The sequence below is a fragment of the Eretmochelys imbricata genome, chromosome 2, assembly GCF_965152235.1.
Source record: "Eretmochelys imbricata isolate rEreImb1 chromosome 2, rEreImb1.hap1, whole genome shotgun sequence".
Taxonomy (NCBI): Eukaryota; Metazoa; Chordata; order Testudines; family Cheloniidae; genus Eretmochelys; species Eretmochelys imbricata.
Window position 1 is genome coordinate 204092697 of NC_135573.1, and position 26507 is coordinate 204119203.

Here is a 26507-nt window from a genome sequence, read left to right on the forward strand (position 1 = left end):
TGAGTTAGTTTTTGATCTTTAATCTTTGAGGTTTTAACAAAGAGTAGCCTGTTTTTTTAACTACACTCTGGAATCACATACCATACGTGCAGATTACTTGTAGATTTCACCCCCACAGCAACTGGTGAAATAATATCTCAACATTTTAAAGCAGTTGAAATAAACTAAGGGAGGCATTTCCTATAAACTGCCCTGCTGTACACTGCTTCTGGGTCTGAGTGTAGGTGGCTGCAAAGACACTATTGATTTTGTTTATCCATTATCTAATCAGTCTGTCTAGGTTCTTATGCAGCACCCATCACCTGAGTACTTCACAAAATTACAAAATGTACATATAATCTCTCTTTTACTTTGCCTTCTCCGATCTGGAATATGTGCTGGAAAATGGAGGTGGTTCATTTGTTTTGTTGATGTTATAGCAAGAAGAGTAGATCAAATAAATGGGTGGTTTTGTTCTGAAAATTAAGCATCTTTGCCAGGATTTGAACCCTGCTCTCTTGGTTCCATAACCAGTACTTAGAACATACTTGGCCACAATGCTTTACTTAAAGTCAAGCCTTCAGCCCTGTTACAGAGAAGTACAATATTGACTTAGGGGTGTTCCGGACCCAGAAAGGATGGAAAGGAAAAGACGGGCCAACAGAGGGAAAATGTAACGCAAAAATGAAATGTGCAGGTCATAGACAACAAACTAACTTTCTTGGAAGAATATGGTAGTAGTCCTCTCAAGACTAGAGAAGTAAGACCCTGATCCTATGAATGCTGAGTGCCTTCACATTCTACTGACTTCATTGAGTTTGTTTAGCCATTCCTTAGTATTAACTCACTGGCTAGAGCGCTGATTTAGGGGCACAAGGTTTGTGGCAAAGTGAGACAAGGACTGCTGCCAGAAGGTTTTCTTCCTCTTTTGCTGCTGGCAGAAGTCTCCTGGCCAATGATAAAACACAAGAAAATTAATTTATCCTGTTAAAATTCAATTGGGAAATTAACAGTCAGTCCTAATTTTTCATTCTGCAGCAAATAGCAGCAAAGAGAAGGTCCAAAGTTCACATGATGGAATGATTTCTCAGAGCTTCCTGGCAAATCCTGTAATTGGTAGTTAACTTGCTTAGAAACAAATGGTCATTTATTTTGTGTATATAAAATTGAAATTTATAAAGTATGAGTCACTGAGCCTGATATGCCCAATTATGTCTGCTTTTTAATGCAAGTATTTATTCCTGGCCCCTCATCAGTGTACTGTTAAACACAGCATATGAAAAGTATTCTTATGTTATTTAAACATTAAAAGTGTTTTTACATAATATTGCTCTGGGGGAGGTTCATGCACTCAGATACCATGTTGAGGAGTGCTTGGAAAATGCCTACACACAGCGGTGAAGAGGGTAAGTCTTAAATGTTCTAAACAAACAGAATAGTACAGTTAGTTTAGAACTGTGTAAAAATGACCAGATCCAGAGTTAAGCTAGAGTAAAGGTTGTAAACAGACCATTAATTTACAATATTATTAGAATTTTATTATTGTGAAAGCAAAAAGTTTGAAAATCAAGAAAAAAGTGTGGAAATAATGAATTTAGAACATTGTTGTTGACTCAACCTAAATGTCATGAGGCTTAGAAATAGTCAGTATTGTGCCAACACTGTCCTTAACTCTGCCCTTTATCCTTAATCTCTTTCAATTCTGGGCCATAGAACACTGTATAAACTGTGGCTAAACCCACTAAGTAGCAGCTAGAAGCCTGCCCCTTCACTACCTTCATGGCAAAGGTAGCCCACGAAAGCTTATGCTCTAATAAATTTGTTAGTCTCTGAGGCGCCACAAGTACTCTTGTTCTTTTTGAGGATACAGACTAACACAGCTGCTACTCTGAAATAAAACATCTAGGTGTCCCTGCTTCTCCATGAGATGATAGCACTTGACTCTACCCATTTAGTCTCCCAGTCTTAGTCAGAAACCTCATATTCCAAACACAGATCAGAAGTCAAATTTTTTATATTCATTCAGAACTAATGAGTTATGGGCCCTCCATATTCTAATTGCCCTTCTAAGATGGGCTTGAAATCCTCCTGTACTTGAGGAAGGTTGGAAGTGTAGCTGCAGGTTATGTCATTGGAGAACAAAAGACCATATTATTGTGATTCATATATAATATACAAAGATTTTCATGTGACAGCTAGTGCAATTCTTCCACCAGTAAGAAGAGGCTAGATGAAGGCAAATGGGTCAGAGTTAAGCTTGGTGTTTGATACCTTAGCTGAGTATTTCCAGATTTTATGTTGTTTAGGTTTTTTGTTGATTTATAGTCCTCTAAATCAGTGGTTCTCAAACTAGGGCCGCCGCTTGTTCAGGGAAAGCCCCTGGTGGGCTGGGCCGGTTTGTTTACCTGCCGCATCCACAGGTTCGGCCGATCGTGGCTCCCACTGGCCGCGGTTCGCCGCTCCAGGCCAATGGGGGCTGCAGGAAGAGCGGCCAGCACATTCCTCGGCCCGCGCTGCTTCCCGCAGCCCCCATTGGTCTGGAGCGGCGAACCACGGCCAGTGGGAGCTGCGATTGGCTGAACCTGTGGACGCAGCAGGTAAACAAACCAGCCCGGCCAGCCAGGGACTTTTCCTGAACTAGAGGCGGCCCTAGTTTGAGGACCACTGCTCCAAATTCTTAGTTTTCCTACATTTGCTTGTTACCTTAACTCTGAATTTCCAACTTTTGGACTTTTAAAAAATATCTACAATGTGCAAAAAAAAAACAAAAGCAAAATAGAAGAGTTGCTTGGAAAAACAAAATGTTTGGGACATTACTGGTCACACTGGACAATAATCATTGCTCGTGTGACTGTACTGACCTCAGTGGAGTTGGCCCAGGATGCATTTGGCTTATTATTTCCCTATATAATTAGCTAATGTGGCTGGGATTCTTGTCACTTATGCTGAATTTGTGTGTGTGTGTGTGTGAGAGAGAGAGAGAGCGCTCAGCCAAAGGCTAACACACAGATCACATGCCAAGTAGAGTTTATGCCAGTATGTTTCACTCAGTAAAAACAATAACAACATGAAGGTTAGCTTCATAGATGAGGTGGCTTAAAAGACAACAGTGGGGAAAACTAGTATAGCTGTCATGATAAAATAAGAAATCTTTTTCCATACCCTTTGTTTAAATCACAAGCAAGAACATTACAGCAGCATTTTGCCAACAGATCTGCATCAAATATTTATACAGCCGAGTGAAAATAGCTTATTGTGCACAGTGGGGGAGAATCTTTACCTTAATAAAAAATGCAGTGATAATGGACCATTTGCTGGTGAAGGAGGGTGATTTAACCTTTGTATTCTGAGCCTTCACTCTGAGAAAGAATGAAGTTGCATGAGCTAGGAGGATGGAGAGGAAAATGACACCATGAACCAGACAAAATCGAATCAGGGTTTCTTTTAATAGCATGACCAGCTGTGTGGCCCAATGAACCATTACTAATGGAAATGGCCCAATGTTTGATTGCAGCACAGGGCTTGCTAACAGTATTTGAGAACTAACTGATTGAATGTAATACACTGACTTCCAAGAGATTAATCACACTAATGAAGAGATTATTGAAAGATGAGTAAAACACACAGGAATCAAGGAGAAGTTAAATTGCTGGCATGGTAGATGGTGTAACTACTGCAGATTACTGTAGGAATTGTAAAAGAGAGTCTTGTTGTGTGGCCTGCAAAATTTTGGATGGCTATTTTTCTCGACTTGAGACATGATGGTTATGTCCCAGATCACACACGTGCTTGCATATTAGGGTATATACTTAGGGTATATCTACAATGTTGAGCTGAAGATATAAATTCCAGCTCACAGAGACATACCCACACTAGCTCTGATAAAGCTATTGTGCTAAAAATAGAGTGTAGCTGTGGCAGTGCAAGAGGCCGGATGGCCTAGCCAACCCAAGTACATAACTGTCCAAGTTGCTGGGAATGTGCTTGGGGTGTCTAGCCCCTCCTGCTGCCCATGCCACTCTGGCCACACTCTATTTTTAGTGCACTAGCTCAATCAGAGCGAGTGTGGGTATATCTCCTTGAGCTGGAATTTACAACTCCAGCTGGAAGTGTAGACATACCTTTAGTAGCTTCAATAGGTGGAGCTCATAGTACATACCTGCATGCTCGAGCAATATTTTTATTCTCCTCCCTAGTCATCTGTCCAAGTTTTCACTTCTTGCAAGCTTCTTTTTTGTGTTTAAGCTCACCAAAGATTTCTCTGTTAAGCCAAGCTGGTCGCCTGCCATATTTGCTATTCTTTCTGCACATCGGGATGGTTTGTTCCTGCGCCCTCAATAAGGCTTCTTTAAAATACAGCCAGCTCTCCTGGACTCCTTTCCCCCTGATATTAGCCTCCCAGGGGATCCTGCCCATCAAAGTCTGCTTTTCTGAAGTCCAAGGTCCATATTCTGCTGCTCTCCTTTCTGCATTTTGTCAGGATCCTGAACTCGACCATCTTATGGTCACTGCTGCCCAGGTTGCCACCCACTTCTACTTCCCGTACCAATTCTTCCCTGTTTGTGAGCAGCTGGTCAAGAGGAGCACCGCCCCTGGTTGCTTCCTCCAACACTTGTACCAGGAAGTTGTCCCCAACATGCTCCAAAAACTTCCTGGATTGTCTGTGCACTCTTATATTGCTCTCCCAGCAGAGGTGGGGAGGGACAGCTCAGTGGTTTGAGCCGTGGCCTGTTAAACACAGGGTTGTGAATTCAATCCTTGAGGGGGCCATTTAGGGATCTGGGGCAAAAATTGGAGATTGGCCCTGCTTTGAGCAGGGGGTTGGACTAGATGACCTCCTGAGGTCCCTTCCAACCCTGATATTCTATGATTCTATGTCAGGGTGATTGAAGTCCCCCATGAGAACCAGTGGCTATGATCTGGAAACTTCAATTAGTTGTCTGAAGAAAGCCTCATCTACCTCATCCTCCTGGTCTGGTGGTCTATAGTAGATGCCAACCACGACATCACCCTTGTTGCTCTCGCCTTTAAACTTAACCTAAAGACTCTCAACAGGCTTTTCTCCAGTTTCATACTGGAGCTCTGAGCAATCATACTGCTCTCTTACATACAGTGCAACTCCTCCACCTTTTCTCCCCTTCTTGTCCTTCCTGAAGAGTTTATACCCATCCATGACAGTGCTCCAGTCCTGTGAGTTACCCCACCAAGTCTCTGTTATTCCAATCACATCATAGTTCCTTGACTATGCCAGGACTTCCAATTTTTCATGCTTGGTTCCCAGGCTTCTTGCATGCATGCACAGGCACCTAAGATAACTAGCTGATTGCCCTACTTTCTCAGTATGAATCAGGAGGCCTCCACTGTTTCACCCACCTCCTTGTGTTTCCTCCCGGTATCCCATTTCCCCACTTATCTCAGGGCTTAGGTCTCCATCTCCTAGCGAACCTAATTTAAAGCCCTCCTCACTAGGTTAGCAAGCTTGCCTGCGAAGATGCTCTTCCCTCTCTTCGTTAGCAATCCTTCTTCCTGGAATAACTTCCCATGGTCAAAGAATCTAGCCTTCTCTCCGAAACCACCTGCGCAACCACGCATTTACTTCCACAATTCGATGGCCCCTACCTGGGCCTTTTCCCTCAATAGGGAGGATGGACAAGAGCACAACTTGCGCCTCAAACTCCTTTATCCTTCTTCCCAGAGCCACATAGTCTGCAGTGACCTGCTCAAGGTCATTCTTGGCAATATCATTGGTGCCCACATGGAGAACTAGAAAGGGGTAACGATCTGAGGGCTTGATCAGTCTTGGCAGACACTTCATCACATCCTGAATTCTAGCTCCAGGCAAGCAGCACACTTCTCAAGTTTCCCAGTCTGAACAGCAGATGGCTGACTCCATCCCACTTAGGAGGGGGTCTCCGACCACCACTCCCGGAAGCGGTCTGCACCACATCCCTGCGTTCCCTGGGGGAGGGGAGGGCAGAGGGCTCCGCGCACTGCCCTTGCCTGCAGGCATTGCTCCCTGCAGCTCCCATTGACCAGGAATATGGAACTGCGGCCAGTGGGAGCTTTGGGGGAGGTACCTGCAGGCGAGGGCAGCACACTGAGCCCTCTGCCCCCTCCTCCCTGCCCCAGGGGCCGCAGGGACATGGTGCCAGCCGCTTCTGGGAGCAGAGCGGCATGGGGCCAGGGCAGGCAGGCAGCCTGCGTGAGCCCCACTGCGCACTGCTGCCACCCCAGAGCCACTCCAGGTAAGCAGCAGCAGGCTGGAGCCCACACCCTGAACCCCTCCTACACCCCTGCCCTGAGACCTTTGCACCCCAACCCTCTGCCTTGAGCCCCCAGCTCCCTGCCGCACCCCTCCTGCACCGCAACCCCTGCCCTGAGCTCCCTGCTGGACCCCTCCTGCACCTCAACCCTCTGCCCTGAGCCCCCAACCCCCTGCCCTGAGCCCCCTGCCGCACCCCTCCTGCACCCCAATCCCCTACCCTGAGCCCCCTCTTGCACCCCAACCCCCTGCCCTGAGCCCCCTCCTGCATTCCGCACCCCCTCCTGCACCCCAACCCCCTGTCCCAGCCCTAGCCCTTCATTCATGGCCCTGCATACAATTTCCCCACCCAGATGTGGCCCTCGGGCCAAAAAGTTTGCCCTCTCCTGAGCTGGGCACACTTTTGATGTGTTCTCCCTTGAAGGCAGCAGTGCTATCTTTCTAGCACCCCGTGAGTTCAAGACATTCCAAAGGGGGTGTGGGAAGGAGATGGGATCAGAGCAAAGCAGACTGTTATGGACAAGCAGATATGTCAGGGGCGCAGCAGTGGGTGTACTTGCTCCCTGCATGTCTGGGAGTTCTGGGGGGTACTGTGATACCTGGCTCTCCTATTGAATGGCGAGGCTCTACATCACCTCCTTTGTGAGCCATGGACAAAAAGCAGCAGTTGAGCCCATGGTTTTATCATTGGCCTTTAAAAGAGGCCAGTGGGTTTGTCCAAATGGGTTGTCAGCTCTACATTCATGTAATTGTCAAAGAAATGCTGTGTGGATAGTTTCTGTTCCCTCCAGGTAAATGTAGATGAATAAAGACCCCAACTAAAGGAAATGATCGGAGCCTTGACAAGGCACTAGACAGTAAATATAGGCATTGGCTCAGACTGAAAATGTCTTTTCTAGCTCTAATTGGTATGGTTTACCTGCAATATTTCCAATAGCAAATATGACAACTACTAAAACCTTTTAATAACAGGTTTACTGAACAAAATGTGCCCTTGGAGTCACTCTTGTATGGAGAATCCATCACTAGGTTTGCTTTTATTTGGATGTGTGTGATTTTCATTAGTTATCATATCAGCTCTGTGTGATCTATTGTTTGGGCATATCTGGTTCCCCTCCAAAATGACAAATTATGGCCATGTGCAGAAAATAATTTAATTAAAAATTAAAAGAAATTACGCTATAAAATGTCTTTTTTTTTTTTTGCAGGGAGAGAAAACAATTGCAAGATCTTTTATAATCAGTCATCCAAAATAAATGTGTTATTTAGGAGCTATTTTAAGGCAGGCTGGCTGAAAACATGTTTTACTAAGCAATGTAAAAATAATTCACAGTACATTCTATCATACACAGAGTAATCTTTTGTAATCGTTTTTGAAATATATGTTGATTATTTCATAATTTAGATTATTTATCTTACAAGGAACAGTAACTCAATTGCTTCTCAATTGTGTATCTTACAAAATAGCTCCTTAATAGAGCACATACTGCAAAACATTAAAGAAAGGAATTGGTTAGTGACTTCTACTTATGAGTACATGACTAAGGCCTAGGAGAACATGCTGCTAAAATTACTTAGTAATGATCTATGAAAACCAAAAGAAAGGCTGAACATGCAGTTATATATATGATTGAAAAGGGGTAGGGGACACTGGCCCTAGTGATCAAAGTACTTTCATAATTCATGCAATAGTTGTGAGCACATCTTTGCTCTCACACAATCCTTAATTTGCATATGCTAATAGTTACTTTGTGCATGTAGATTAGGTAATTGCACTTGCAAGTGCAGTGGGATTACATGACTTGTGTGGACTAGTAGATGTATTCATTAATATTGTAAGCATAAATAATGAGGCCTGTGAAAATTTGGCAGTAAATATTATGTCATATGGTCTTCATCCATAAGAGTATAAGTATGTGTATAACTTTAAGCATGTGAGCAGTCCCATTGGTTTGGGGCCTAACGTGGGCATATTTCATTTTGCATGTTCAAACTGAAGTAGTTATGTTGTTGAAAATAAACACATGAACACATAAGTGATCATGAACCTTGCTCTTACAGAATCAAGGGTATTATTTAAAACTACAAGATGAATTAGTCTCATTCACTTTAGCTGAACTGTAATGTATGGGGGTCTCCTCCTGTGTCCTTTTTTATTAACATGCTGGGGGAAAAGATCAGATTTTGATCATTAACAAAGTAAAATGCCTTACTATGTGTAAGGTATGTACCATGCAGCTTACAGAAACCTCTTGTTTTAGCAGATTCCATGCAGGACTTGACAGATGGAGTGTTTGTCTTTGAAGATCTTTCCATGGAAGACAGTAAAACTATACAGGGCTATGATGCTATTGTTGTGGAACAATGGACTGTCCTGGAAGTAAGTATATCATTTACTATAATTTTGTTTCCACCATCACGGTATTGTAATATTTTTCTAAATCACAAGCTGGCAAGCTGGTGTAATAGACTTCCACATACTTCATGGGTTACTGCCTGGTCTACACCGAGGGGGGGGCGAGGGGTTTGATCTAAGTTACGCAACTTAGTTGACGTACTTAGACCTACTCACTGTGGTGTCTTCACTACGGTGAGTCGACTGCTGCTGCTCCCCGTCGACTCTGCCTGCGAGTCAATGGAAGAGTGCTCGGGGGCAATTTATCGCATCTAGACTAGACACGATAAATCGACCCCCGCTGGATCGATCACTGCCTGCCGATCCAACGGGTAGTATAGATATTCCCTGAGGTAAAGAAAAGAGGGCTTGAAAACATAATGACATGGTAAGTTAACCGTAAGTGGGATGTGTACGTGGCTTAATAAGAGATGTTTCATGTGTTGTACATTGGAGTTCTCAGCTAAACTGTTTGAGCGGCATGAGTGGTGGTGACAGATAGAACTCAAGACCCTTCTGTTCCAAAAACATGCCTTTGCTACATGATCTATAAAGAGAATCTCCATCAGTTGTCATGGCAGCATAATCACACATGCTAGCTCAAGTTCTAACGTTACATTCATCCCGGGGATAGTGGTACTAAAAAGATCTTAGATAGATATAGATGCCATGAGTACACATAACTAGTAATTCGCTTTGTAGTGACCTCTCTGGCCAACACAAAAAGAACTGACAAGGGATGAGCAGAGATGTGTCTTTGGCCAGAATGACGGTCAGCACTAACCAGAGTTGAGTGTTCGCAGATTAAAGGCGAGAAATGGGAGCAGAGTGCAGAAAAACTAAGCATGCAGCATATCACCTTATTACTATGAAGTCAGTAGAAAGACTCTTTGGATCAAGCCAAAAGGTGTATATCTCCAACTGCAGGCAAAACTAGTTCAACGAAACTGAGCTTCAGAATTCTTTGCATCTAAAACGAAGGATCAAATGGAACAATGCGTGTGTATTGTCACCCACATTTTTACTTTAATTTGCTTTTTGTATGTCTATGTCAGTGCTGCCAGAAAAAAATAATATGTATTAAAAAAGATAATGGCTACACGTCTAGTTTGCTATGTGGAGTAAAAGGGTATAAAATCCGGAGAGAGGATTAAACAAAGCATGGTTTCACGACAAGTATGCATAACAAAAAATGTTGGGCAACCACCAGTTTAAATATGTAAAATCCCAAGCAATTAAAAGTTAAGCACAACCGATTTTAGTGGTGATCAAGGGATGGCTTGTGGCGTAGTGAAATAAAATGGCCATACAGTAATGTTCAGAGATCTAATCAAAGAACAATACAGGCATTGTGTTAACCAGCTAGTGGTGGGTCCTCTTGTGGCTAAAAGTGTCTGAATAAATAAATTGGGTATTCTGTTCACTCTTAATACAGATAGTTATACTCTTGAAAGTAAGTTGGAACAGGCTCTTTTTTGCACATTTTTAGGGCTAAATTCTGGCATTAAGACAGAGCTTTGCAAAGAGTGTCTGTGAGCCTTTGCATCTCACAGAGGCATTGTATCCTAGTTGTGCACTAGGTCTCCAGGTGTTCTTAGGGAGTGCCCTTGCAGAAATTCTTACAGAAGCTGCAGCATATGCTCCTTTCCAGGGTAAGGAGGGGAATACCGCCATGGCCTTGCCTATGTCTTTCCAGTTTTAGGGTGACTGCTGCTTGTAACCGTGCTACACAGAAGCAGTCCTCATGCTCAGGAGCACACAATAAAACTGTGGTCAGCCTTTATTTTCTTATATAAGTGTGAGAGTCAGGGAGAAAGGTTCTTTCTGACCTCCCCTGTCTTGCTTACCCACATACGGGCTAGGTACAGTCTAGCCTGTCTGTGCTTTAAGAATGCATTTTAACACCAAGTTATTTCAGCATTTATTTTTGAAAGAGCTTGACTTTTATCCTGATAAATATTCCAATTGTATAAATTGAATTGTTAAAGAGAGGATATATAAACAATTAAAACCCTTTGAAAGCTACAAAGCCTTTCTTGCTATAAACAATGCTTTACTTTGGTTTTCATAAATTTTAACTGTTTTGGGTGTTAAGTATCAGGCGACTCAGAGAAAACAATAAATACTCGTCTTGTGAATTTCCACAGGAACCTTTGGAAGTCTTATTGGTTTCTTTCAAGGTACAAGCCTTAAAACTATATATTTTCTTTGCTATTGTTGCTGTATAATATTTTAAACATTTATAGCATTTGCTTCAGTTGGATTGTTGCAATTGTATTCTCTTTTTATTGATTATATCACTTGATAGTTTATCTTGATAGATTTTTGGGTTAGGTTTTCCTCACTGGCTGAGGCATGAGAATACTCCCCTCAAACCATCTAAGACTTTTGAGAAGTGAAAATTGGAAGTGACTTCTGAGGGAGTGGAAACAATTCAAAAGACTTTTTAAAAAAAGGCAAGAATGAACACATTTCAGAGGCCAATGGGCCAACAAGCAGAAATGACTGACCTAAAAAAGAGTGCCATGCGTATCCGTATCCAGGGTGTGCAGTTCTTTCACCCCTCACATTTTGCCTTTGTAATTATCTGTCAGCCGCAGTGGTTCTTCATAGAACATTTTTGGGATGGATTTTGGACCCAGTGCTAATTGGACAGATTCTCCAAGTCTCTTGAGTACAAAAAAGTTTTCAGATTTTTTTTTTTTTGCCTTTTCTAGGGCTAAGTAATCCTCTTGAGCAAACACTTCGTCAAAATGCAGAGTAAGATAGGCTCTTTGCATGCAGCATTATTCGAGCTATAGAAGGATATCCAGGTATAATTGTAGTAGACTAGGTGTTAAAATCATCCGTACTCATACAGCAGGTAGCATGCACATAAGATGGGGTACACATCGTGTGGGCCAAATTAATCCCTTGTGCAGTTCCCTTGACTTGGTTGTGAGATAGGTCATTAACTGGGTAGGATGTGGATTTCAATTGGGAGGATCTAGGTTTATATAACTCAGGTGCCATGGCTAAATCATCACCTGATGTAACTTGAGATCAGGATGGCTTGCATGCTACCTGGCAATCCTGCTCTTTATGTTTGTGTTGATCCTAAGAAACTCTTGCATCCAAACCAATTCAAGAAGATTGAGAACCAATGAATTTATCACATAGCTAGAAAAGTTTGAGTAGCAGCCGTGTTAGTCTGTATTCGCAAAAAGAAAAGGAGGACTTGTGGCACCTTAGAAACTAACAAATTTATTTGAGCATGAGCTTTTGTGAGCTACAGCCACTGAATGCATCCAATGAAGTGAGCTGTAGCTCACGAAAGCTTATGCTCAAATAAATTTGTTAGTCTCTAAGGTGCCACAAGTACTTCTTTCCTTATAGCTAGAAAAGTATCTCAGAGGTTTGTTGGGAAGCCATGTAAGCTGGCTATCCATGACATCCTTTCCCTTAAGAGACTTAGCCCAGTATTAGTATTCCTATAATTCTTACTGTTTTCCTTAGAGTCCCCAACTGAGATCGGGCCCCCGCTATGCTAGGTTCAAACACATTAAGAGACAGACCTGGCCCTGAAGAGCTTATAGTCTAAATCAGTGGTGGACAACCTGCGGGCCACCTGTGACCCATCAGGGTAATCCGCTGGCGGGCTGCAAGACAGTTAGTTTATATTGACCGTCCACAGGCATGGCCGCCTGCAGCTCCCAGTGGCCGCGGTTCATCGTTCCCGGCCAATGGGAGCTCTGGGAAGTGGCAGCCAGCATGTCCCTGCGGCCCGCGCTGCTTCCCGCAGCTCCCATTGGCCAGGAACGGTGAACCGCAGCCACTGGGAGCTGTGGGCAGCTGTGCCTGCAGATGGTCAATGTAAACAATCTGTCTCGTGGCCTACCAGTGGATTACCCTGACGGGCCGCAGGTTACCCACCACAGGTTTAAATAGACAGGGTAGACAGTGGAAGGTGGAACAGAGGCAGAGAGGGGAAGTTTGCAAGTCAGTGGAAGAGATGGTATTGGAATTGGGAATGGCTGAAAAAGAAGAATTCAGAAAAATGTTGAGGTTTTGATCTTTGTTTTCATTTTCCATTAGAACAAACTTTTATGAGAATGAGAGACACACTAACACCTAGGGCGGTGATTAGGGTGCTCATCCTGGAATATGGGGTATCCAGGTTCAAGTTTCTGCTCTGCCTGCTTCAAAGTAGGGATATCCAAATCCCAGGCAAGTGCCCTAATCTCTCAGGCTTTTAGAGTTAGTCTCTCACTCTCTTCTCCATCTTTCTTGGTGGAATTTTTCCACTTATATAAATAGTTAAATATTCACTGAGTCAGCAAGATTGACTCTGTAGCGGTTAGGTCACTCCCCTGACATTTGGAAGGATCCCAGTTCAAGTCTGCTTAATTCAGAGCAGGGAATTAAATCTGCCTCTCCTGTGTCTCAGATGAGTGCCCTGACCACTGGGCTGTTGGCTATTCTGGAATGGGTCTCTCTCTGTGATTTCTACCAGAAAGTCCATCCTGGACCTGAGAAAGTTTTGTCAAAGCCAATATGTTTCAATGAATAGGCATTTTCTGACCCCCTACCAAAAAACAACATTTACTGAAAATTTCCCAACCATTTCTAGTTAGAACCCAGGCTGTCTGACTCCTACGCCAGTGTTCTGTCCAGTAGACCAAACTGTCTCCCAGCCAGATATTCTTAGAATTCACCTTTGTTCACAGACAAATGCAGGGAAATCAAGCTGCCAGAGATGAAGATTAGATCACAGCTGGAGAGAGAGGGACTTTAGGTTCATGGATGACAGAAGAACTCACTGAGACACAGTGGAGTTATCTGGAACCTTAATAAGTGCTTTGCCTCTACTACAGTTACACCAAAGAATCATGAGCAGAGTTTTTCAGAGGGGTGAAGTGTCTGGTTAATCCAGACTTTCTCATCCTTATGCAAGCTCATGGTTGGAGCAGTATAGGCTATGCTCATCTTTTCTAAAATTCCATCCTGTTAGAACATGTCTGTCTTGCGCCAGACATATGGAAGAAACATCCCTGGACAGTCAGAAATTCATGGATAAATTGACTCCCATTTTGAGCTTATATCAGACCTGCTTATCTTGAAGCTTCAGAATTTTGGGGATGGAATCAGAATTATATGTACATTTCAGTGTAATTTCTGCAGAGCTTATCCAACTTCCCTTGTTTGTGTGCTCCTTCTGGGGATGAGAACTGTCTTATCAAATATGTTGTTTCTTTAAGTGTACTCCAGTTTAAAAAAATGCAGCCACAACTATGAAAGAAAAGATGCCATATATCTTCCAGTCCCATCAATAATAAAGTAATAAATAAAAAGATGATAATACCCCGCTTTTATACAGTGCTTTGCATCAACAGATCTCAACGCGCTTTACAAAGATAAGTGAATCTATTGAGACTAAATAAAAGGTAAACTTTCCAATAATCATAAAGGCAAATGAGGGGGAATTGGCATGCCTCTTTACAGAGAAAATATTGCCTGTTTAATTGCTATTAAACAACAGTAATGCTTCCAAGTCTAATGGCGAGAACAATCTGAACACTCTGATGCACTTGGTATGTGTGTAAAATGTCAGTTTGCAAGAGGATGTAAAGCTTGCAGCTGTCACAGTATGCGGTCCGCCAAGCAACCGACAGGATGTAATAGTTCTGAGTTATTTAACTGTTTCCACTCAGACAGAACAGAACTCTGGTATCTTTGCAAATGACCAGAGAACTCTTAATGACTAAATGCTTCCCTCGACCGTATTGCTTTAGCCCTAAAAATGTCAGGCCACATTATTTTCACTAAAGTCTGTGAGCTCTAGCATTAAAACATCTTTGATGGTTTTAATTCTGCTTGTGCAGGCAAATGTGGGTAGGCAGCTCTGATTAATCAAGAACTGTCTGGTTTCCCTTCTCCCCAACTCCAATCTGTCACCTTCTCTTTCCTGTACCCAAGAAACAACATGTTGACAAATTAACCAGTACTTTATTAAAATGAAGTGCTATAAACAATTATTTCAAATATTTGCATGGTTTCTCACTCGTGAGTAACAGTCATTCTGAAAATATTTTCCTTGACTAAAGGCTATTTCCCCACTGTGCATCTTCAGCTCTCGCTTCAATATTTTTTTTCTTCTATGTCTGCAGCGTGTTGACTCGAATTAAACTGTAAGCTCCCAGATATATTGTGATGTTTCAGTGTCTGGTAGAATGGAAGTCATGTGATATAGTATCAGCTATAGGTGTGGTAAATGTTCATAATGTGGTACCTATCCCAATAGACAAAGCAAAGTTATTTCTTCAGCTAAGCCTGGGTCACAAGTTTCCTTAATTCAGTGCTCTTTCTGGAAATTTCTCTGGACATCTGGCCTTAATTTAGTTTTAAATCTGATCTACCTTAGATTCCAGTGACTTTGATCTCCTCACTTTGTTACACTTGTCAGTCTGTGGTCATGAGAAAGACCCATGACTAGAATAGCAGGAGGGTTGAAGGTGATGACTACTAAATTCAGTCCTATGAAAGGCCTGTACCACATAAAAGTAGTCTGCTCAGTGGGGAAAATATTGGCGGTTTGTCCTTGTTTTGCTCCTTTATCATGTATATACAGCTAAAAAGCTTGGGGAAAGGCATTGGGGTTTTTTTTTGTAATGTTTGTTTCTTATCTTAAAAAAATAACAGAAATGCCAAGTCTGATCTTCCCTTGGTTTTGCTGGAGGTCTTAGTTGCGGAATCTAGAAATGTGTATTCAGACCTTTTTCAGCCCTTGACTGCAAGGACAGGAATGTTAAAATTCTAACAGAGACAGCATTTTCTCTGTCTACTTATAGGGGGCTTGAGTTAAATAGGTGTTGCCAAAAGCAGACAAAATACAGAGTTTTAGACACTCTTAATAATGATCACTTTTCCTCTCACTCATGTTTTGTTTTGGTATCTGTGATTTTGTCATAAGCGTGTTAACTGTCCACTCGTCCATAGAGTCTTCAAGGAAAAATTGGGAAGGGCAGACGCAGACCTGAATTTCCCATCTGGAAACAAGCAGGAAAAAAACTCTTCTAGCCCTTCTTTATACTTCAGAAAGAACCAAAAAGGCACAAATTCATTTCCATTCCCTCATCAGGTCACCTTTAAGCCATGCAGTGGAGATGGGAGTGAAGCAGCTGAACAGGGAATTGGGTGCTGTGCATCCCCCTCCTCCAGACTAACTGAATAGGCCTGTATGTTGGAGGGATCTTTGGAGGCAGGCCAGGGGATCCATGACAACGCCTATCCAGTAGCCCCAACCCTGCATAGAGGAGGGCAATGGCTGCTCTTCCATCGACTGGAATAGTGATGGTGAAGGGTCTGCTCTTTAGCTCTGTGGACTGCCTAAAGACTGTGGTGGTGTGTGTGGTAAATTTCATACTCATGGAGTTGTCATCACAAAGGCTGATTACTTGGGCGTTGTCCAGGCAGGGGGATGAATTTCACCCTGAATGACTTGCAGTGGGAATCTGAATGAACAACATTGAAGTGTGTGTGCTATGAAGTGTGCCTGGCTATCATCAGAGATATCAGTTCCTGAACAATAAATGAGCTAATTTTTTTCCAAACATTGTTGACTGACAGATAGTAGAACCAGTACCAAAGTGAAGCTATGTGAGAGTCTAGTAGAGCCTAATTAAACAGGTGTCACAAGAATATAACTACTGAAATACACCAGATGCATTTATGGTCTAGATAAATTGGTTTAAAAAAATATACTGATAAAAAATTGTTGGATTATATTTCTCATACCCTATGGCCAAGAATGTGAAAGTTTCCCACAGTACTGTCTGTGAGAATTGCCATTGAAATGTTAGTTTAAAACATTTACAAAGACACTTTCTAGTGATGAGTGAACTGTATCGGTGTGTTAGCCGCATAGAGCCATATTTACAGCTGAGCCTCTACTCTTCCTCCATTGTGCAAATCGCATCTCTACATAAACATGTCTGTGCTCTGCAGGTGCAAACACCAAGTGTGAGCACTTGAACAATCCTAATACGTGTGCATGTGTCGGGCTAGAATCTGCATCCACAAAACCCACTAGGAAAGGAGATTTACCGTTGACATGCACACAGGTGTTAAGACTGTTCAGCAACACACACAGTTTTGGACTTGTGACATTTGGGTGCATTTAGGAGCATGCAATTTGGCCCATGCACAGTGGAGCTGGGGGATGAAGATGTAACTGATAGAGCAGAATTTTTCTCATCTTCATTTAGCTAATCCGCAAATCCAAAATTCTTACAAAACAACTGGTAGTCTCTCACCCCTGTTCTCAGTTAAATTGTCATAGCAATGTGCTGTAGTGATTGTACTAAGGCATTGTTACTTTCTCAAAATATACACAGTGCACGTGTACCATGAACTGTCTGAACTACACCTGTCCAGAATAACTTGCAAAGGCCTCCCTGTGATTTTGTTGTTGTTACTCACTGATGTCTGAATCCTGCAAACTGATCTGCTTGCGTAGATATCACTCACACCAGCTGGAAGTCACTGGGCTCTATATAGATGCAGGGGTTTGCCCAAGCTGATGAGTTTGCAGGACCTGTATCTAATTTAGAAAGCTGGTAATCCATCGTGGACTTCCCAGTCAGTGCAAACTAGCAATGTTCTGTTGTGCTATGTATTGAAATTTAGGATGATCCCAATATGAGAGCAGGATAGTTCAACTTTTATTGCTGTACCCTACCCAGACACATAACTAATCTTTTGCTAACAATAAATATCTTTTTAAAATAGATCAATAATATTATATGATCAGCCCAAATGACTTCATGGGAAGAGTGCAAAAATAGAACAGAAATATCATTAACAACTCCATATTAGGGATTATTTCACCTCATAATGCACAGAGGACATAAAACATTCCCCGCAGACCCTCACCAGCCTGTTCTCAGCAAGCCAGACACATTTTTATTCCTCTCTCTTTTTCTGTGGTGCAAATCCTGCTCTCCCCACTTCCCCTTCCCATGGGGCTATGGAGAGTCATAACTGCAGTGTGACTGGGGGCAGGTTGTCCGAATCTGATACAGGGGTGTGCATTCCCTGTATGATTATGAGGCTGCTAGGTGTTATGGCAATACAAATAATAAATAAAAATAATTGACAACCCATTTCCCAACACAGAGAAGCAGGGGACAGTTACAATTTGTCTGCGTTTCTGCTCCCCATCCTGATTGCCAGGATTCCTTCTCCACTTCCAAACCCCATGATTCTTTTCAGTGCACAGCTCATCCGGATTTGCCTTACGTGCTTTATTAAGACTTATTTAATGGGATGCTCCACCTTTTATTCCTTAATCTTGGTCTGTTTCATCTCCACATTACAAGAAAATATACATTAGGCAGTGACCAAAGTTGGCTTACTTGTAACTAAACTACATTTACTTAACTCAAGAAAAATAAATCATTTTGACTGAATTTTTTTCAGTCGTACAAGAACTTAGCAGTCTTTTTTGTGTGTGTGTTGCTCGGTGGCTAAAACTGCAACTGTAGAAGAAAATGAATATTGTGAATACAGTATGTTGTATGGTTTGCCCTAGATATTATCTTTACCTTTTTTTAAAATCAGGTTTTAGGAATTTCTAGTTTTCTAATGAGCTGAGACTATTGTGGGGGAAAGAAATGTTGAAACCAAACAGCAAAACAATAAATAAAAATGAAATCTTATTATGTGTTGCAAATCAGGGAAAAAACACAGCTCAATGTGTTCTAGTTTTTTGACACTCAGGGTGTGATCAGAGATTACTTATCAACCACAGGAGAGTGGGAAGTGAGTTAATTACAGTTTTGCTCCCTTCACAGAATGAAATGTCTCCCAGTTTGATACAGGGTATTATTTGTGCACCTTCTTTTTCATCAGAGCTCTGTCATGTACTTTCTACTTCTTCTATCTAACCAACCCTGAGCTTCAAAAACATCCTGATTACAGTAGTTAAATCTCATGCTCTTCTGTATTTGAACTTAATATAGCTACATTTAATATAAGAATATAAATTACATTTACTAAAAGATTCGAGACTGCTTTTTGGTGCATGGCAAGATTGTGCTAAAATTTACTATGTATTTAGCTGTCTTTTGTGTTGGAAAGAACTATAACGGTGACACTTGGGCATGGTACCACACTCAGGCTTATTATGAATATGTGTATTCCCATGTGTCGTAGTCAGCTATGACTCCTGGTGGAACACAAGTTCCATCTGTGATACAATTACACATCATGGCCTCTTTTTGCCCTTCCATGTTAGTGCTTCTGTGGCTCTTGGTTCTAAAGCTGCTAGTACTACCAGTGAAGAGTTTGAGCTCCACTTGAAAAAAAAAATTACTTAAGGTGAAAAAAGGCTGCTGTCCTCTCCCCTACCTACCACCACTGAACAGAGCTAGTTGGGATGGGGCAGGAGGTGTGTGCCTGCAGATCACTGGCATGGTGACCTGGGGAGAGGTACTTTGGCTGATTCCACAGAGGCATTGAGTGACTTCCAGCAGAACTGTTAAGGAGGGCCATGGAAGTGATTCTAGGGCCAGGTATGTACCTTGGCAGGGTATGGACATGCTTTCTCATGGGTGCTAGAAACCCAGCTGACTGGTATTCGGAAAAAAGGGTGGATAAAAAGGCACCATGAGACTAACACTTACAGAAAACAGAAACCACCTTTAGAACAATTTCTATCCACCCTTTTCTCCTAATCCTTCCCCTTCAATTTTCTTATACACTTCAACCTTCTGAACTAATAAATGCTTTAATTTTGTTGAACCCTAGCCTGCTCTTTTCTCTCTCTAAGCGTCTGTTGAGACATATAACATCATCTGCTACAGGTGATGCATAGATCTGACAAGTCAGACAGGTCAAAATCCCACAGGGTTTCATTGTCTTGCCGCTGCAGGAGCCTGCTGAGAAAACTGGCTGTGGCAGGAGACAACGCATTGCTGAAATGGTTTGACTCCTGCAGCAGCCAAATGTGATTTGTGTTGTTGTGGTGCTCTTCCTGGTTGCCATAACTACTCTCGGATTTTGACATGTTTGTCACATTTCTCGATGAAACAGGAAGGCTGTCTTTGATAATCTTAGCCCTGAGGTGCTGAATCTGAAGTCTGAATCCTTCCTGCACCATCAGACATCGCTTAGGGCACAAAAAAGGCTCTGCCATCCCTGTCTGTCCTGAGCCACTCTTTGCATGTCCTTTGTTGTTAAGTCCCAAAAGTTTTCCTGCTCATGGTACTGTGCGATAGAGGGAATTTTTTTCAATCAGCTCCTTTTGCAGCTGCCCAGTGGCATGCCTGCCACAGCAAATGTTCTGGTTTCAGTCTTTATCCTTGTTCTGGATATTACTATCTTCTTTTCTGGATAATTCTGGAAATAAGGTGTTGTTGAGCTCTCTGACAAATCTCCGATTTTGTTATAAATTCATTCCAAAATAACTAGTATTTTCCTAGTATTTGCTTTCAAAGGCATTTGGATATCTGTCTGTACCTTTAATAGATTTTCCTCAGGCACTGGGCCATTTTAAAAACTGAAAAGAGGAAAAAGTCAGTTTGGCAGCTGGAGGGAGGGAAGACAAAGATGGTGGGGTTGGTGGAATCTCTGATTTGTGCAGCTCTGAGGCTCCATAAACATGACACTTCTGCTGTCATGGTAGTCTTGAAGAAGTTCTGATAAGCTTCTGAGGAATTGAGTCAGAAGCTAAATTAGAATTTATCTTTTCTCTTAAAAGCCATCTTTTTCCTTTCCTGTACTTTCATGCTGTCTTATATAAGGTGATGCTGCCAGTCCTTGCAAATATGTCTCACCTCTGTAAGTAGGTGTATCATTGTGAGCATCTGACAGATTTTGTGAAGAAACCCAAAGCAAGGTTAATCCAATGTGTGCTCATGTGCATATTTTAGGACAGATTTTCAAATCATGGCTTTCCTTTAAATGGGTACAGTTTTGCTCCTTTAGTTAGTTCATATGCAGTTTAGGTCATGTTTCAGAGTAGCAGCTGTGTTAGTCTGTATTCGCAAAAAGAAAAGGAGTACTTGTGGCACCGTAGAGACTAACAAATTTATTTGACCATAAGCTTTCGTGAGCTAATTTGTTAGTCTCTAAGGTGCCACAAGTACTCCTTTTCTTTTGGCAGTTTAGGTCATGTAAGTGATTAATTACCCAGCTATACCTGCCTTTCAGTTATATAGCTATCTAAGTGACATAAATCGCATGCACAAAAAGGAAAGCCCAATTAAGACTGAAAATCAGGTCCTCTGTTTAAAATACTACAGTAGGATATGAATTATGTCTGTTCAAATTATTGTTATTACAATATGTATAGACTTTGATTTGAACTAGTACCTTACTGATTGACACTGATCACTGGTAAAACTATGATGCTTTACCCTGTTTTGAGAATTAACAAGAAAATGAATACACACACACACACACTCACAGCATCACAGAATGTATTTGTGCATTTATTTTGGCAAGCAGAATTTATACTGTCATGTAGTGTAATAGTATTTGTAGTGACAAGTGTATTAGCAATTTATGATAATACTTCAGTAAGATTGGTAACACCGAAGAGTAAATGTGCAATAGATCATTTTGTACGATTAGTGCTCCCTGTAGCAATCTTTACTGAGACTACTGTTTGTTCCTTTCGAGCGAATTATTGGGTTTATAGATTAGCAGAGGGAGAATTAGCAAGGGCCTATTGTACAGCATCTCTGAGTGAAGCTAGACTTTTACACTAAAAGGTAACGTTTTGGTCTCGCCCACATATTTCCTGATTCAGAATAACAAACAGGCAATGTTTATTTGTCTGCGGTGACAAAAGAAATAAAACAAATTGTACTTATATTTTCTTTCTGCTGCTGGATGCAAATAACATGGGTTCATTACCACCATACTATCATTTAACTCCCCATGAAATGCTTTGAAATCGGAGGGCCAAATTTAGCTCTGGTGTAAAGCAGAAGTTAACTTGCTTGTCTTCAGGAGAATTGCTCAGGATTTGCACCAGCATAATCAAGAGCAGAATCTTGACCACACAGTGTAATGCGTTTTTGTGCCTCATGAATTCCTTTTTGTTTGCAGGGATGTAATTCTTCTTTTTTCAATGAAGATTGCAGGAGGCCACTTGTCCAAGGGAGCTCTGATAAAACAAAATGAATTAGCCCTGTTTATCTGATTCATCAGCTGTCACATGGACGGTTTAGAGCCCAAAAAGAAATTTCATATTTGCACTGTTTAAACAAATATATTTAACTCTTCAGTGAGAACTGGAGAATGATCCTACATGTCTTGCGTTTTCAAATATTTTCTTAACTTGCAAAAATGATCTAACTTTGTAAAGAAACAACACAAAACACTGTTTAAAAAAAAAATTGTCACACATCAAGCGATAATCCTAACAGTTCATTTTTCTTTCCCAGGGAGTTGAAGTGCAGACAGATTATATTCCACTGTTGAACTCTCTCGCGGTATATGGTTGGCAGCTGACTTGTGTGCTTCCTACTCCAATTGTAAAGACAAACAGGTACTGTGTGGGCACTGCATTTTGGTTAAGGAAGTCTCTGTATCAGCATGATAGTTTGTGCTGACAGCTCCCTGTTCTCCTAGCATATAGTTCCCTGCACATGCGCACTAAACTGTCCAAGAAAGCCACATTGCAGCTGCCACTGGGTCAGTCTGAGCACTTCTGTCCCCACCTCAGCCCTGTCACAAATCTTGCGGGCAGGAAGGGGGTGGGGGTGGGTGTTAGAATGCTGCCAGACTGGTATGTGGAGTGCCGGGTTGCAGGTGTAAGTTCTTAGCTCCATTTAAAAAAAAAATAAACTAACTGTGGTTCCCTTTGTAGAGTGGTGTGGCCTAGTGGTAGAAGCACATGTTGTCTTTCATCAGTAGCTATCAGAACAGTGTGTGGTGTTATATATCGTTCGCTGCAGTAGCTCAGCAAAATGGGTGAAATAATACTGATAGTACTGTAGTAGCCTTCAGTTGGAATTTCCTTTGTCGGTGGGTTTTGGTCATTTTTATATCTACTTTTACATCATAAGCATAATTATATTAATAGAAATGTAAATAGTTTTAAAACATTCTTCATGGGGACTGGCTAAAAATACAGGCATGTGACAGCAGTTGATCCTTACTACTGCACATTCCAGAACTGCTCTTCAAATAGGTGACTTCATCAGTCATGAATAAAAAAAAATAGATCTGCCAAGTTGTTGTTTATTAAAGCACCAACTTTGTGTCCAGTGGTGTATGAGACGCAGATGAAGACAGTTCCTGTCCTTGAATGCTTACAGTCTATAAAGACCAAACACGCTGGGAAAGCCAGTGGAAGGAGTTATTCTAATCTAATGTTTTTCATACACTCTTGAATAAATCAGTGGATGAAAAATCACAAATAAGGATTTTTAATCCCTTTTTGCAACATTGTCCTGTGTTCTCCCTTCTTTCCACTCCTTTCTGTCAACCATTTTATAATTAGCTCCATAAAATGCCTCAGATTGTTCGTTAGTGCTGATTAACGCACAGCCTGAGCGATGGAGGCATTTTGCTTTGCCTTGTGCTTTCCTACACACCCAAGCTGTGCATTAATCAGTGCTATCACTATTGCAGAATCTGGCAGCACTTATTGCTTGGTTAGTAAAAGCACACTGCAATGTGTAATGGACATTGTAGTGCACATAAAGATTATTATGCCTGTCACATAGACTGATTTTTTTTTCAAAAACTTTATTCTGTGTTGATACTTGAATTCTAAAACATTTGGCAGAAAAAACATCAGCGATTGAACTGGGATTTTAGGTGTATCAAATTAGACATGAGCCTAAATTAAGATGATGGTTCCCAACAAATACCATTCTATCCATATGCATTTGAGACAGTCAGATGTTTAGGTTATTTCTGGTGGTTCTCTTTTGCCCAGTTTAAGCAAATGACTGAGGTATTTCTTGGATTTTGAATCCTACTTTGTATGAGCTTGACTCATTTTCAGGATTATGTTTTACAGGGAGGGGAATTTAGCCACTAAGCAGATTGTCTTTCTTCAGAGACCCTCTCTACCCCAGAAAGCAAAGAAGAAAGAATCTAAGGTAAATGACCTTGAATTCCTGTGTAGGTTTATTGCGGCAGTACTCTGATATTCTAATTGATTTTCCACATCAGTTTCAACATTTCTAATGACTTAGAAGGTTTGCTGAATATTATCAGAACACTTTAGAACTCTGGTGTGAACTATTAAACCAAAGAAATAACAAAATACTCAAAGGACATGAAAGGTGCTGTCCTTCACTCTTCCTTCCATTGGAGGGAGCTAGAGACTATGTGGTCTACTAAAAACAATAAACACAGCGAGGAATTGGAGTGGGATTTAGGAGATGTAGGCTCAGTGCCTGGTTGTGCCACAGACTTCCTATGTGATCTTGGGCAAGTCACTTAATCTCTGTTTGCCCCTGTTCATGATTTGTGCGATGGGGACCGTAATATTTCCTTTCTCCCACCCTTTGTCTGCCTTATCTGTTTAGACTACAAACTCTTTGGGGCAGAGGACTGTCTCTTGCTATATTTTTGGATAGAGTCTGGTAGAGTGGAGCCTTAATCTCAGTTGGAGCTTCTAGGTGCTTCTGAAATATAAATAAATACTAGCATATGAGATTGGGAGAATTTCACTAACCTATAAAAAGTAACCAAACCAAGCTAGCGTTAATGGAGCATGCAGCTGACAGGTATCAGTACATCTTCATTTTATTCCCTCTTCCCTGAGGTGTTTCACTTCCCTTTATTAAATGAGCAGCATGCAGAAATCCTGGCCCAAACATGTCATACTTTAAAGGATAGGAGAAAATACAGAGATTTGTACAAGGCAAAAAATAGCAGATTGCCGACCAGCAGGTCTTGTTCACATGTGTTTCACCTTTCCCAACCTGCATGCAAGGGAGCCAAAAAAGTGAAGTATGAAGATGAAATACAACCCATCTAGTGAAAGCAAGCCATCAGAGGATGAAGAAGCTACTAGAGCTGCCTCCATTTTATTCCTGCTCTATCTACTGCAGCTACTCTGACATTAGTTACCAATGCAATGGGATGACACCCAGGGACCATTCAGAAGTTCAGCTAGTGCAGAATGTTGAGCCTGCTTATTAAGTGGAGTTGGACATTAGGAGCAGAGCTGGCCAAAACACAGGATTTCCAGTTCACAGGAAATTTTATAGTTTTAAAATTTGGTTTCATTCCGAATGGGAATTAATTCAGTTTGTTTTTTATTTCCTATGAATCAGAAATCCCCCCAAAATTTGTTTCAGAATCACTGACATACGGAGTTTCCAAAGTAAAATCTGCTCCCCAGTCTCAGACAGCCACTGAGTAAAATTGACAGTCTTGTCAGTTTCATCACTATTAGTAGCAGCATCAAAACTGACAAGACTGTCGGTTTCACTGTCCTACTGCCAGGGCTCCCAGGGTCTACAGTTCTGGGGTAGTCCCACCATGTGGACTGCTTTTAACCAGGATGATTTGTTGTCTAGGATAACCTTTTTCGTGGCTGTTGGGCATCCATAGGATGTTCTTGATCAATTACCAATTTTTGTTAACGCTTCCCGTTTTAAATTTATATTCCGTCAGTTATACTGACAATTAATTGCCTTATTCTTTGAAAAGTTGGCCTCTTAGAGTTCCAAATAAACATATTACTAGTTGGTGCCATATTCTGTTTGCACAAAGTAAATATAATCAGATCATGATCACTAGTATCTAGGCAACCACTGATTTTTAGGCCTGCTATGAAGTCACCTTTGGCCATCAGAATGAGATCCACTGTTGAGTTCCCTCACACCATCATACTGGTTTCAGGACTTTCTGTTTTAAGAAATCATCAGCTATTAATGTTTAGAAACTTTAAGGACATTTCATTACTGGTTACATGAAATGTCCAGCAAATGTCCACCAGGCTGAAGTTACCCACAATAACACAATTTTTTCCTTCTACCCTTTATGGGCAGATGCCTAATGAGCAGTTCATCCTGCTCACTAGTGGAATTTGGTGACCTGTAACATATGCCCGCCAGTAGCCCATCTTTGGTTTTACTAGTTAGAACTTTAATCCGTAAGCTTTCAAGGTTCTGTGATTCTGAATCCTCTATGACTCTAACACTTCCCAAGACTAGCCAGGGTTGGGAGGCAGCTCGCTACCACCTGCCCTTAGCATGAAGAAGCCTTATCTGTGTTTGTCATGTGTCAACTCCCTGACTCCACCAGCCCTGGGCAACACAAGCACTCCTCTCTCTGGCCCTCTGCAAGTCAGTGATAGGAACACTCAACTGCCAAGCCCTCCAAGCATCCCCCAGGAGCGTCTAGCCCTTGGTCCATTGGACACTCACAGAATTCACAGATTTGCTGTTCCCAAAGAAGCAGAGCACTCCAGCTTACCAGTTTCACCTCAGATCACAGTTCCATTTAACACACGGCAGTTAGATATATTTATGGGAAAAACAAGCAAAAGTTTATTTAACAAAGAGAAGAGATTCAAGTGACGGCAAATAGAAATATTGGAAACAAATAGTTACATATAAAATACTTTCATAACTTGCATTCTAGAACCTGGATTTATTTAACAAGTTACTTTCCTGTCTTATATAGCAACGCCCATCCCAAAGTCCTCCCAGCGTTTCACAAGCCAGGCTCAGTTGTGATCTTCTGTTTGTGAGACAAGTCACACTGCCAGCTTGCCTACTCAAGGAAGGGTGCGGGGGGATACTGTGCAGGGGAGAACTCTGCCCCCCACATATACTCCAACAATTCATTCTCTTTACTCATAAACAGGATCCCCCTCCTTTTGTTTTATTTCTTCTTGTAAATTTCCTCTCTTGA

At 41.7% G+C, this 26507-nt stretch overlaps 1 protein-coding gene across 5 annotated transcripts in view; it reads left to right on the plus strand.

Moving 5' to 3' along the window:
• Nucleotides 1–26507, plus strand: part of RFTN1 (raftlin, lipid raft linker 1) — a 110791-nt gene that overhangs the window by 73829 nt on the left and 10455 nt on the right. For 4 of the 5 annotated variants that reach the window (XM_077811298.1, XM_077811297.1, XM_077811300.1 and 1 more), the window contains 3 exons: nt 8503–8621; nt 22067–22170; nt 23653–23734. In XM_077811298.1, the coding sequence (XP_077667424.1) occupies nt 8503–8621; nt 22067–22170; nt 23653–23734 (305 nt within the window). The remainder of the gene's footprint in view (nt 1–8502; nt 8622–22066; nt 22171–23652; nt 23735–26507) is intronic. The other variant, XM_077811299.1, reaches the window with a different exon arrangement.